This window comes from Mandrillus leucophaeus, unplaced genomic scaffold (assembly GCF_000951045.1).
Source record: "Mandrillus leucophaeus isolate KB7577 unplaced genomic scaffold, Mleu.le_1.0 Scaffold41, whole genome shotgun sequence".
Classification (NCBI taxonomy): Eukaryota; Metazoa; Chordata; class Mammalia; order Primates; family Cercopithecidae; genus Mandrillus; species Mandrillus leucophaeus.
In genome coordinates, this window is record NW_012104365.1 from 6,102,420 (window position 1) to 6,115,761 (window position 13,342).

The 13,342-nt window shown below is 63.0% G+C and overlaps 2 protein-coding genes across 2 annotated transcripts in view; both read right to left on the bottom strand.

Annotated features, from left to right (window-relative positions):
- Positions 1–2,681, bottom strand: part of UCKL1 (uridine-cytidine kinase 1-like 1) — a 23,551-nt gene extending 20,870 nt beyond the window's left edge. The window contains exon 1 of the mRNA XM_011992408.1: positions 2,497–2,681. Within this exon, the coding sequence (XP_011847798.1) occupies positions 2,497–2,609 (113 nt within the window). The 5' untranslated portion in view covers positions 2,610–2,681. The remainder of the gene's footprint in view (positions 1–2,496) is intronic.
- A 233-nt stretch (positions 2,682–2,914) lies between these two features.
- Positions 2,915–13,342, bottom strand: part of ZNF512B (zinc finger protein 512B) — a 21,224-nt gene continuing 10,796 nt past the window's right edge. The window contains exons 2-17 of the mRNA XM_011992410.1: positions 11,893–12,015; positions 11,442–11,584; positions 10,952–11,080; positions 10,200–10,858; positions 9,870–10,096; positions 9,701–9,772; positions 9,455–9,598; positions 9,173–9,297; positions 9,002–9,094; positions 8,726–8,824; positions 8,480–8,650; positions 7,958–8,152; positions 7,652–7,753; positions 7,322–7,384; positions 6,691–6,789; positions 2,915–6,325 (exon numbers count right to left, since the gene is read on the bottom strand). Coding sequence (XP_011847800.1) covers positions 6,074–6,325; positions 6,691–6,789; positions 7,322–7,384; positions 7,652–7,753; positions 7,958–8,152; positions 8,480–8,650; positions 8,726–8,824; positions 9,002–9,094; positions 9,173–9,297; positions 9,455–9,598; positions 9,701–9,772; positions 9,870–10,096; positions 10,200–10,858; positions 10,952–11,080; positions 11,442–11,584; positions 11,893–12,015 — 2,696 coding nt within the window. The 3' untranslated portion in view covers positions 2,915–6,073. The remainder of the gene's footprint in view (positions 6,326–6,690; positions 6,790–7,321; positions 7,385–7,651; positions 7,754–7,957; positions 8,153–8,479; positions 8,651–8,725; positions 8,825–9,001; positions 9,095–9,172; positions 9,298–9,454; positions 9,599–9,700; positions 9,773–9,869; positions 10,097–10,199; positions 10,859–10,951; positions 11,081–11,441; positions 11,585–11,892; positions 12,016–13,342) is intronic.

Sequence of the window (13,342 nt, forward strand, 5' to 3'; positions counted from 1 at the left end):
ACCCAGGCTGGAGTGCAGTGGCCAGATCTCAGCTCACTGCAAGCTCCACCTCCCGGGTTTACGCCATTCTCCTGCCTCAGCCTCCCGAGTAGCTGCGACTACAGGCACCCGCCACCTCGCCCAGCTAGTTTTTTGTATTTTTTTTAGTAGAGACGGGGTTTCACCGTGTTAGCCAGGATGGTCTCGATCTCGTGATCGTGATCCGCCCGTCTCGGACTCCCAAAGTGTTGGGATTACAGGCTTGAGCCACCGCGCCCGGCCGACAGGTCAGGTTTAAGGGAAGTTTGCGGGATAACTAAAAAGAGGCTGGAGGGAGGAGGGAGCAGGGAGGAGCTAGCCCACAGGAGCCAACGCTGGCCTGACCCCTGTGCCGGACTGACTCTGGGAGAGTCATTAGGGCAGCTTTCTCAGGTGGGAGGGGCACTGGGGGGTTGGGGACTTGCACTGGCCACCACTCTGGAAACCTTCCCTCAGCAGGACCTGCTCTGCACAGGTCATGGGCAGCCTCCCTCTGCTCCCCACTTCCACAGCTCCAGACTCCATCTCAACCACAGCCAGGAGTCACTGCTAACACCACAAAGGACCTGTTCCTGCACCAGCATGGGCCAGCTCTGGGGCAGGTGCCCGGGACAGAGTCACGAGTGACAAGCAGACAGTAAACAACGGGCGAGACGGACAGACTGACTGCTGGGATGACGCGGCAGGAGGAACTGGAATGGTGCTGGAGGAACCCCAGCCCTGGGGACAGACCTCCACCTGTGCACAGACCTCCAAGCTGGAGCCTGCTCTGGAACACCAAGGGCAGCACCAGAGGTTGAAGAGGGGCAGACGCAGGAACGCTGGGGGACACACTCGGGGAACAGTGAGAAAAGCCCTAGGCTAGGGCAGAGGAAGTCCGCAATGGTACAAGCATCAAAACACAAAGTGCAAGAAATTTGCCTAAGACAAGAGGCAGTTCCAGGGCAGACCGGGGCCCCTGGAGAAGGGTGCCGCAATCTATCCTCACTGCCTGCAGCTTCCCTCCTGTCCCTTGGTAACCACACCAAACAAAGATAACAGCAGTCTCTGCCTCCTCAGACACCGCGAGGGCCACTGTGCCCAGCCCACTGTCTGTGCACAGGGCAGGCCCAGATGGCTGCTGCCACCAACCTGTGTTATCTGGGTGTGCCTTTATCAAGAGCCCTCAGTGCTTGTCTAGCGTTGGCCTGCCCCACCTTGGGTTAAATCAAAGCCTCTTTGGTGGCCGGGCACGGTGGTTCATGCCTCTAATCCCACGGAGGCTGAGGCAGGCAGATCACTTGAAGTCAGGAGTTCGAGACCAGCCTGGACAACATGACAAAATACCTGTCTACTAAAAATACAAAAAAATTAGCCGGGCGTGGTGGCGCACACCTGTAATTCCAGCTACTTGGGAGGCTGAGGCAGGAGAATTGCTTGAACCCGGGAGGGGGGGTTGCAGGGAGCCGAGATCCAGCCCCTGCACTCCAGCCTGGGCGACAGAGTGAGACTCCGTCTCAAAACAAAACAAACAAACAAAGTAAAGCCTCTTTGGAATCAACGGAGCACAGACTCAGGTCCTATTAGACTCCAGCCATGCAAAGCTCCCAGTCACTGCCCACTGGGAGGGTATGGACTGAAAGGACACAGGACCACGGGAAAGCTCTTTCCGCCCAGCAGCTCCTGGAGAAGAGCGACCCTGTGCCGGGACACCCTTCCCCCAGCGGCCCCCCGCGCAGCCCATCTCTGAGGAAGTCCTGGCTCACAGCGTTTCTGACCAGAGTCACAGCCTGAACCCAAGCAAGAGGCGCCTGAGTAGGAACAATCCCTTCCACGGGGACCCCTCGGCTCCCCAAGGGACACTTCAGACGGGAAGGGAGGGGCAGCGCCCAGAGCGCCCTCCTGCAGCCCCGGGCACTGCGTGGCCACCGCCCCCTGACGGCCACGGCCGCAAAGGCGCCGCGCAGGGCTCGGGTGGGGTGGCTCCTCCCGCTGCACCCCCGCAACTTCCCCACCTCATGCTCTTGCAAAGCCCCAGCAGAGCCTCCAAGGTGCCCCGCGCGTGAGGGGCAATCAGAAGGCACCGTGCGCCGCCGCACCCCCAAATCCCGACCCCTGGCCTCGCGGGTCGGGCCGGGTCACACCCCGAGCCGACAACACTGAGCAACTCGCACAGTCGAGCAGGCACACGGCCCGCTGGGTGCTCAAGGCCGAGGGCCCCACCCACTGGCGGCAGAGACCAAGGTCAACGCTGGGGGTGCGCACCCGGGCTCCTTCCCCGGGCCCCGAGAAGCCTGCTGTCTTGGGTCAGGTCCGTCCTCCCGGCCGCTTCAAGCCCGCAGGGTTCCGCCCGGCACGTGGGAGAACGGGGCGCCGCCGCCTGGCCTCCGGGAGTGGGGGAGTTGGGCTCGCGGCGAGCACTGACCACCCTCCCACCTCGGCCAGGGCTGCGGCCCGTTTCCTGCTCGCCAGTGAAGTGGAGGCGGCGCCCACGCCTACCGGTCCTCGCACGCGGTCTCGCTTTTCTCAGCCTGCCGGCCTGGCGGGTCTCGGGCCGTAGGTGGCGACGTGGGCGAAGGGTCGGCGTCCGCGCGGGCCGGGGGCGCAGCCATTGCGCTCGGAGGCCTCTCCGCGGGCCGGGCTGGGCCGGGCGGCGCGCGTGGGCCGCCGGGAGCTGGTGGTTCCCTCTCCCGCCCACCGCGGACTACGAGCCCCACAAGGCCGCGCGTCCCGGACTACGAGCCCCACAAGGCCGCGCGTCCCGGACTACGAGCCCCACAAGGCCGCGCGTCCCGGACTACGAGCCCCACAAGGCCGCGCGGAGGGCACGCGGGACCCGTAGTTCTACCGCCGCCACCACGTGCCCGGGGGGCCCCGCCCCCTGCGTTTCACCACAAACTCAGTCGCACAAAAACCCTGGAAAAAAATCAATAAACATTTATTTGATACAGTCATTTTAATACATACAGTGATGGCCCGTCCGCACGCCACTCGGGACCAGGGCGCGGGGCGGGGACGAGGACCGGGGACAGATGGTCACAAGGCGGGCGGGGCCCGAACTCACCGTCGAAACATCTCGCAAATAAACACTTTGTAGATAGAATATATATGTATATATATATGGTTACAAGTGATAGCTGGAACCTCTTTCAAAATGCACTTATGTACTGAGAACTGGCATTAAAAAACCCAAACCAAGAAACCCAAAGCACAGGACGCGCGGCCGCGAGGCAGGGGAGAGCCTGGGGCCCCAGACCCCGGCCTGGGGGAGCCGCCTGGGGCCCGCCAAACAGGGCACGCGGGGGCGGCCCCTCCCGGGGTCAGGCTCACTGGCTCCTTCCCTTCAGGGCCACCAGGCAGGAGGGTCAACGGTCACACAGGAGGCACCCTCACCTGCCTTTGCACCAGCAAATAAAGTGCATCCCATTTTCGTGAGTGTCGGCCCGGTGAGTCAGCCTTTCCGGGCCCTTTCCTGTTCTCAGGGCAGGGGGCGTGCGCTGAGCCAGAGGTAGAGCTGCAGAAAGGGCCCCGACTGGGTCCCGGGCAGGGCCGGCGCCCACCACACTCTGGGGGTCTGCTATGCTGGTCCCTCTCACTGAGGGCTCCTGGAGGCCTATGTGGGCCAGCGTAGGGAGTGGGCAGACCCTGCTGAGCTCCACCCAGGGCCCTACCCCTTGGGAGGAGTGCTCTGCAGACCAGCATGTGGGAGAGGGAGGGAAGAAAGGAGGGGTCACACCCAACAGCCACTTCTGACAGTAGCCCCCACGCCTACCTTAAAGACAAAGGGGGTTAAAGTGCTAAGCATCAAGGTATCCAGGACTCCTCTTCCCACACCAGGGATTATCTGTGGGCTTTGGGAGTGTCCCAGAAACTCACCCCCAGCAAAAACCAGACCCTCTTCTCTCCTCCCCAAGGGCCAAGTACCTGAGAGGCTGGGGCAGGCGCACGACACCCTGCAGAGGTGTTCAGGTCCACCCTCCTCCCGCCATTGGTGGCAAGGACAAAGTGCACCTAGGCCCCTGCCCAGTGCCTGCTCCCCTCCCCTCCCGAGGCTGCCCCAGCAGAAGCTGTCAGACCCCACCCTCCACCTCCAGCCCCACCGGCTGCACCAGTGAAGCTCTGGGACACAGGAAGGAGAGCCTCCCCGGGCCCTCTGATGCTGGGTCACGCCCATCTCTGCCCAAGCCTCCATCCTCTCATCAGGCCGAGGTGTGCATGGGTGGGGGAGTCCAGGTCTCCACACCCCCTCCCTAGCACATCTGGCAAGGGCTGCTGAGGGTCAGAGCCTTCTAGCCCAAGGATAAAGCCAGAGACAGGAAGTGTACTGCAACCCCAGTCCCCAAAGTGCTCCTGGAACTTGTCTCCCTACTACTGCAGGCCGAGCCCAGTGGGGACCCTTCTACCTGGGGGATGGGTGAGGGTGGGTGCTGGGGGCAGAGGCAGTGCCCAGTCAGTACTGCCTCCCTGAGCAGCAAGGGACCCAAACCCCAGAGACCCACGCCCTGGCCCAGCCCAACCCCCAGGCCCACCATCTGCACCAGGAAACCCTTAGCACCAAATGTCAGATTGTGAGTTTTTGTATAAAAAACAATTTAAAAAAAAGGTTGTTACTTGTCACAGCAACAAGACTGGCATCCACTACACCCAGGAGACACACGCACACGGGCAAACATCAAAATTCACATCGTCCAGGGTCAGTGGGGATGAGCCCTCAGCCCACTCCCATCCACCCTGGAAAACGGCCTCCCTCCAAAGCTGCCCCCTCGGAGCCTCGTCCTCCCTGCAACGCCGTGGTTGGAAGGCAGGACCCCAGGGAGGCAGCCACAGGCTGTGGCCCCCTCTTCCAGGCACCCTGGACTCCCTGCCTGACCCCTGCCCAGCCTGTAGACCCAGCCGTCCCCCGGGGCACAAAGGGGGCAAAGACAGCTCTGGAGCTGCCATCAGCCTGCGTGACTTTGGCCGACCCCTCCCCTGGCTGGCCTTCAGTTCCCATATCAGTCCACACGACCAGAAACAATGGGGGCCGGTTAAAAAAAAGTGGGGAGGGGGCTCCCATGAGAGCTCGGCCACTGGGCCTACCCAGATTGGCACACAGAAGGCTGCCTTTCCCCCAGTGGCCACTCAGAGCCAGGCCAGCTCTGCCCAGCTTCCTGCCCCACATGCCCGTGGGCCCCAGGAAGACCCCAGAGCCCAAACTAGTCCATCCCTACTCCATGAGGCTGCTCCAACCTAGGCCTGCAGTGCCAGAAGGCTGAACACTGGAGGGAGAGCATACTCCAGGGGCCCCACACCCCCAGGGCTGGCAGCTGTGTTGAAGGGCATCAAGCTCCTGCTGCCCTGTAGGTGCAAGAAGCAAAACCCTCCCTTACCCCAAGCTGGGAGCACAGACAGGCCTGTGGGGCAGGGCCTGAGCACAGCAGGGATCACACTGACAGAGGAGCGGCAGGGGTGGGGTAGGGGGCAGCCCTGGAGAGGTAGAAAACAGAAGCAGGGGGACCAAGTGGGTGGCCAAGGGCAGGCAGGAGCCTGTCGGGTCAGCATGGCAGTGGTCAGACGGGGGTCTGTCCTGGGAGGTAGCTGGGGGTGCTGGAGTTCCAGTGTTGGGTGGAGGTGAGGCCAGGATGGTGGCTGCCGGCTGCCAGTCGCTCAGGTGCCCTCACCAGCCCAGAACCACAGGTCACCAGGGATGCCTGAGCCTTGAGGGAGCCAGGGTGGGGACCCGGCAGGGCCTGAGGAAGCAGAGCCCGGAGGCCAAAGGCCATCTGCCTGCTCTGCACTGCAGCCCCTGTGGCACCAAGACCCCAGACACATTCCCATGGGGAGGGGCAACCCTCCCGGCTATTGCACTTCTGCTGGACACACCTTGGGGAGCCCCAACCCAGGTGTGCCCTGTGGCAGCCTTAACAGGGGAAGGGCCACCTTCAGGGAAGGGAGCGTGGCTGGCTGCCCCCACTGGACAGATGAAGAGGTGGGGGTGGGGGATGGAGAACTGGAGGACAGAGGTCCCGGAGCTAGCCCTGCCTTGAACAGAGGGCGGTGTGGCAGCTGCATGGGGGCCAGGCCCCACCCACCAAGCTCACTTTTCAGGCGCCTTGCTGGCTCCCACCTTCCGGCCAGTGGAGCCCCGGGCCCCCTTGTCTTTGCATCCTAGAGGCCAGTCGTCCCGGCGTGGGGGCAGCTTGGCCACAGGCTCCTCTGGGGGCCGCTCCTTGGGCTTTCGGCCCCGCTTCTTCCCACCTGCCAGATTTTTTTTCTTTTCCTTCTTGGGCACCAATGAGTCCTGGCTCCTGTGTTTGGGAGGTGGGTCTGCTGATGTTCGGAACCAGTTCTGGGGAGAGAAAAGCGCCGATGAAGACCTAGGACTGGATGCTGAGCACCTGAGCCAGGTGTAGCCTGAGAGCTGAAGACCTGTCTGCCTTCAGGACTAGGCAAGCACCCACCCCAGCAAGGCGGCGGGGGCTGGACAGGCGGACACCCTCAGGGCAGCTCCAGCTCAGGGTGCAAGCCTCCCAGTTCTCCCAGGGAAGCCAGACCCGACTTTGAGGAGAAACTACCAGATTTCTCCACATTGGCTGCTCTCCCAGGCACACTCCATGAGCCACTGATCTCTCCACCCACAAGGGGTGCCCAACCCCAGCCCCGTCCCCTCCTGGGCTAGCCCCCAGCCACAGGCCCTAGTGATGGCCCTTGCACCTCTGCGTGGGTCTTGAGGATGTGGTATTTGACGCCACTCTCAGAGCTGAACTCCTTCGGACACAGCAGGCAGTGGTACTTCCCCGCCAGGTGGGCCCCCTGCAACGCACAGGCAGGCCAGTGCCTCAGCCCTTGGAGGACCCAGATCTGTCCTAAGCCCTTTCTCATGGCTAAAGGGTCAAAGTCAGGGGTGGCCAAAGGAAAGCTGTGGCTATCTGTGCTGGACAGTGCTGGGGGTGACTGGGTTGCCGGGGCTGCAGGGGTGGTGGGGAGAGGAAGGGTAGGGAGAGGCAGGTGCCCAGGGGAAGAGTTGCAGACCTTTGCTAAGCATCCCTTATTCTAAGCCAGTGTGCCATCTGCCTGGGTCGGGGTGCCCACTCATGCCTACATGGACACAGAACTCCGAGGACAGGACTAGGACTCATTGGCTTGTGGCTGGGGTTAGGGGTGAGGGAGGTGTCCTAGGCTGGCCATCAGCCACCAGCCAGTCTCTGGGTTCGTGGAAGAGGAGGCCACATAGAAAAAGTGGGGGGCAGGGCAGGGTCCCACACTATTTTGTGGGAGGCCCAGGTAGGGTGAGCTGGGATCTCTGAGTGCAGCACTTGGCCATGGGGCGGGCCCCAGAACTGACCTTGCTGCAGCTGGCAAGATGAGCCTTGAGTCCGGACACACTGGAGTAGATGGCTTCACAGCACTGCAGGGGAGGCAGCCGTGGGCGAGGGCCTCTGGTGGGCACCCCACACCAAGATACACCCCTGCCCTACCCCAGGGGATCTCTGAGGCCTCTTTGGGGCAAGTGAGGGGGTGTGAGTCCTGGGAATCGGGCAGGCTGGGCATGCAAGGCCTGGGGTGGGCTGGGCACCTCCTGAAAGCTCTCAGCCTCCACTCCTGCTCTGAGGGCCACACCTGGGCTCTGTCCCTGTGTGGGTCCCCACGCCCCCACCCGGCAGCCTCTGCTCACATCATTGGGACAGTTGACGTGGCCTTTCTCCTTCACTTCATTCTTCCATGCCTCTAGCAGCTGGGGGTTCAGCGTGGGGAGCCCTGGCCGAGTGTAGTTGAGCTGTGAATTCAACAGCACCAGAGTGAGCCCGAGGCCAGGAGACACCCCAGCTGCTCTAAGAACACTCGCCTTGGCGGCAGGCAACACTCGCCACAGATGGCAACGGGTGGCCCAGGTCACGGGGCGGCTGTCCCAAGGCTCAGGCCAAGGCATGTCCCGCCCAGAGGCCACAGCGCTGTCCCCAATACTGGGTGGGCAGCTCACCCGTGCAGTCTCGGGCACGAGGTCATCCTTCATGCGCCGCTTGGTCCAGTCGCGGGCCAGCTCGTCCTCTGCTATCTCCTGCAGGTGGAACACCGCCACCTGGGCCGACGTGCGGCGGACACGCCCGCTTGGGGTCCGCTCCACACCCAGCAGGTCCTCAGCCTCGGGGGACTTGTCTGTGGGCTCCTCAGGGGGCTGAAGGGCAGGAAGGCATGGAGGCTAGAGTGAGCCGCAGGAGCAAGAGACAGGTCGGCGCGCAGTGAGGCCACCCCAAGGCCGGTGGACCCACAGGCTTTGTAGTGTGCTGGGGACACGGCTGACGCAGGCAACCCGAGGGAACAGGGAGGTTTCACCCTCCCGCCCACCAGGACACGTGCCTCTCACAGAGAGGGGTGGCAAACACACGCGTTAGGCGGCACATGGACAAATACGGTTGGTACCCGAGGCACACGGAACACACACGGCAAACAGGAGCAAGCATGGTGCCACGGAACGGATGCCACAGAACGGAGAGCCACTCACAGGGGCCGTGTGCTCCGAGCGCACGTGGTAGTCGTGGCCGGCCTTGGATCGGTACGTCTTGCCACAGTGGGTGCAGGGGAAGGAGGGGCTGTCCACCTCGCAGGGCGGCTTCCCACAGCGCCGCTGGTGGTACTGGTAGCCCATGAGGCTGGAGAAGGCAGCCCCGCAACCCTGGGGGTCAGGCCAGAGGGTGGGTGAGTGGCCAGCAGGGCCCCCCCACCCCACACTGCCGTGGCCCCCACTGACCTCCTGGGGGCAGCGTAGCCGTCCCATCTGCTTCAGCACCTTGCGCAGCCGCTCGCGCTCCTCCTGCTCACCCCCCTCAGAGGCCTCGGCATTAGAGGGCTGGGGACAGGGTGAACGTCAGTGACCCACCACCACCACCACAGGTCCCTGCCCTGGCCCTGCCCCACCCAGGTGTTGGGCCACCGTCATCCGAGGCTAGAAACTGGGGGAGCTGTGGTGAAGGTGGGGTGTGAGGTCAGAGGTCACGCTGGACAGGCGCTGGGGGCCCGACGGTACCTTGGCACTGTGCTCGGCCATGGTGTGGTAGTTGAGGCCAGCTTTGGACTTGAACTGCTTCCGGCAGTGCTGGCACTTGAGTGCATCCTGAAGCTGCAGATGGCGCACGTGTGAGAAGCCTGCCTGGGGCCGGGGCACCTCCCTCCCAGCGCCTTCCGGGAGCTGCCTTACCTTCTGACACACCTCCATGTGCTTCTTGAGCCCCACGAGCGTCTTCCGGGTGACCACGTTGCAGGTGGGGCAGACGGCTTCCCCGCGCTCGTGGATGGCCCTCTGCCACTGCTCTTCAGGGCCACCTGTGGGGAAGGCAGGGGCCTCGAAGGCTTGTGGGGACCCCTGGGTGGCCTGGACACCAGGCACAGAATCCAGCCTCCACACTCAGCCCCCATCCCTGTGCTGTGGGATCTACCCGCGGTCTACAGCTGCCCTGGGCCCCTGCCAGGCAGCCCCTACCTGGAGCTGGGTGGGCCATGGGGGCTGGTGCCTCCTTGCTGACAGTGATGGGGGCTGGCACCTTCTTCCGGGCATCCTCAGGGCCTGGCCCCTCCTGCTTCTTGGAGCGGTGAACTCGGGCCTTGTCCTCAGCTTTGACCAGGCCTGTGTGCACACATGGGGTGGAGAGAGGCAGGGGTGGGCTCAGGGGCTGCCGCTCAGTGGACAGCCCCAGCCCTGGAAGTGCACACCGGGCTGGGGTCTTACCTTTGAGCCCAAAGGTCCCTGAGATGGATGGCTGCTCCCCTGTAAACTTCTTGGGTGTTTTCTGTTTCCTTCCTGACTCGGGGAGAGAAAACGGGGGCCAAGATTCTGGTCAAATAACCGTCAGGAGCCGAGCCTGCGCCGGCCGCCACCCCTGGGGCTCTCGTCTTACTGTGCTTCGTGCGCTCGGGGTCCTCCTCAGGTGGGGACGCAGGGCCTGCAGCCCTCAGTGCCTCCACGCCCCCCGACGGCCTGCTGCCTGGCGACAAGGAGCCACTGCTGGCGTCTGCACTCAGCTGGAAGGCCGAGCTCTGGCCCATGGTGGAGGGGCCGTACTCCCCATTCTCTGGCCTGGCCTGCTTGGGTGGAATTGGGCAGGTGTCCAGGCCGTCCGCAGCCCTGCAGGGAGCAGGTGAGGTGAGGGCCAGGAGGGCCTAACTTTGGGCCCCATTACCCCCAGGCCATGGCCGAGGAGCACCCCGGCCTGGAACGAGCCCCATACCTTTTCTTACCACTGTTCCTCCCTGTGGCACGAGGTGCTTTGTTTTCCGACTTGGTCAGCAGCACCATTTTGCAGGGCGGTGTGTGTCTGCTGATGGCAATGGGCCTGCTGACTGTCACCGGCTTGCTGACCACAATGGGCCTGCTGACTGTCACTGGCTTGGTGACCGGCACGGGTTTCGTAACTGTCACAAGTTTTGTGACCGTAATGGGTTTGGTGACGGGTACAGGTTTGGTGACTGGCACAGACTTGGTGACTGTGATGGGTTTGGTGACTGGCACAGGCCTAGTGACCGGCATGGCCTTGGTGACTGGCATGGGCCTGCTGACTGTGACAGCTTTGGTGACTGGCACGGGCCTAGTGACTGGCATGGCCTTGGTGACTGGCATGGGTCTGCCAACAGAGACTGGCTTGCTGATGCCAATGGGTTTGCTGACACCCACGGGTTTGCCAATAGTGACAGGTTTGCTCACTCCAATGGGCTTGCTGACCCCAACGGGCCGGCTGATGGTGACCGGCCTGCTGATGGGCCCAGGCTTGGAGGCAGGCAGAGGTCGGTCCATGTGGTTCCAAATCCGGTGTTTCTCCAGCTGGGTCTTAGAGGTGAATGCAGCCTCGCAGAAGGGGCAGGGGAAGGCGAGCCGATCTGAGATGGCACCCTGGGCAGGGAGGGCGGGTGTGGGACAGGGCCCCAAAGGCCTCTGCCCAGACACACCCCAAGGCCTCCTCTTCCCTGACCCACAGTCCCTTACCCCTTGGCACCGCTGGTAATGGTACTTGAGCCCGTAGATGCTGGGGAACTCCAGCCAGCACCCCGAGTTTGGACACTTCACCCTCGAGTGTGCCTTGAACTCATCCTTCCAGTCGTTCATCAGGGAGAGCTAGGTGTGGGGAAAGGTGGTGCTGCTGACCCGCAGCCACCCGGGCCACTGCCAGCCCGAGCCCCAGACTCAGAGCCCTCCCTGGGCCTGCAGGGTGCACACACCACATGAGCCCCTCAACATCGGACTGCAGTGGGAATTCAAGCCACCCGGCAGGGGCCATGCACAAGACCTGCTCTAGGAGCCCAGAATCTCCCGGCACACCAGATATAAAGGCAGACCACATGAAGCCTGCCAGGCCAGTGCCCACACCTTGAGGCACAGAGTTGGTACCAGATGTGCAGAGGACAAATCAGGGCAGGGCAGTGGCTGGACAGGGAGACCCCAGCATGAGCCCCACCATGGCCCTGAGGGAGCTCACAGGAATGTCTCGGAGGGCCTGGTTCTCGGCTTTTGGCCGCCCCTTTTTCTTCCCTTCTGTCTTGTCACTGGCTGGACTTCCTGGGTCAAAGCAGAGAGGGGCTTGGCCAGGCACTGTCTGCCCACCACGGACCACCGGCATCCCTGCAGCACATAACACAGCAAGGCTTGGAAGCTGTGTAGGACTGTCTACCACTGGGGGCTGCACAGGCCCACAGTGAGCGCCACTGTCCCAACACCAGGGCACCGGGGGCAGGGGCTGTGGCCAGCTGTGGACAAGAACCCAGGGCCCTGGGCGATGTCCAAGGCAACCCTTCCCCTGGTAAGGTCCTTGGGAACTCAAGGGGCCTAGCTGGGTACCTGGAGACAGGATGCCCGGGGACGTGGCCCACTCCTACCCCTTGCTGCCCAGAACCATGCCCAGAATTGCCTTTGGCCCTGACTCCTCTTACCCATCTTCGGTGGGTCATGCAGCATTGGAAGTCGGACCTCCTTTCGACTGCCATCCTTCCCGGGACCACTCTTGCTGGACCCCGGGGGCCGACGGCCTCCAACGCAGAAAGGATCCGTCATCTCTGCAGAGCAAGTAGACAATCTGTGAGGCCTGACGGGCCCCACTCAGAACACGTGGTGAGGCTGCCCTGGAGCCTCGCCCTTGGCAGGTCCTCGCTGGTCAGGGAAGAGGGGCCTGCCCTCCTGTGGTTTTGTTCACGTGGGAAAAGCAAGTGATGGGGGGTTCTGACTTAGGGGAGGGGCTGCCAGCCAAGGTCTCCCCAGATAACCCAGGAGGCGTCATCAGTTTGGAAGGATCTAGTCCTGTCCTGAGACCCTCACCAGCTTCCAGATCCCCTTCCCAACACACAGCCCCATAGCTGCGGAGATGATGCTGGAGGTGATGCTGGGAGGGGTGTGCCCCCGGGAGAGGTGCCTTGTGCAGGAGGAAGGAGGCTGGCAACATTCCTCCAGGGGACAATTATGTCTCCGATGATGGCTGCTGGCTCACAAGCTGCCCGGGCCCAGCAGTGGGGGCACAGCTTCTCACTGGGGCCCTGGTACCTTCCCATGCAGACCTGATGCAATGCCAACCTACCCAGGCAGGTACCCTTGGAATCTTCTCTCCAGACACAGACGGAAAACAGCCAAGGTGGGCCCTGAGGACCCCCAGCCCACTCCAGCCCTGCACCAGGCTCCTGTCTCTGTGCTGGCTGAGCTATCCCACCTGACCCTCTTCACAGACTTGCCTGCGGGCCTGGCAGGCTGACCCGCCCCCAATCTCTCTCTGGAACCTCTCAGTCCCCTGCCCACAGACCCATCACCACCACCTCAGCCAAACAAGTAGTGGAAGCACTAGCAGTGAAGGCCCAGGCTGCTGGCCAGAGAGAATGCCCTGCTGCCCAACGCTGGGCCCCCCCCTCCCCGAGGTCCTGTGCTGCTGGGAACCCCATCCTGAGAGCTGGGGAGCAGAGGAGACTCTGGGCTCAGCCCTGTGGAAAAGCCACGGAAAGAGGTGGGACAGGAAGCAGGGTGAGGGTTGGGTGGGCAGGTGGCCCCCTCCTGATACCTTCTAATTAACTTAGATCAGAGGGGATGGGAAGGGGCTGCTGTGTCCAGGAGGGCCAGAGAGCTGAGGTCAGAGGTCAGGACAGTCACTGCCCATTGCCAAGGGGGTGGCCAGTGTCCGGGCACAAAGTTCTCTGGAAGTCCTCACTTTGCAACTTTGAAAGGAGACAGGGTCCGCATGAGTCATCCCAGCACCTGACGACCCCGGTGGCCCCAATTTTTCTGAAGCCTGGGAGAATTCAGAGTAGTGGGACCTGAAGCCAGGGCCGGCCTGGGAGGTAGAGACGCGACTGGCGCCCCGGGCGAGAAGGGGCTTCGGCCCTCCCGAGCCCAGCGGGCACA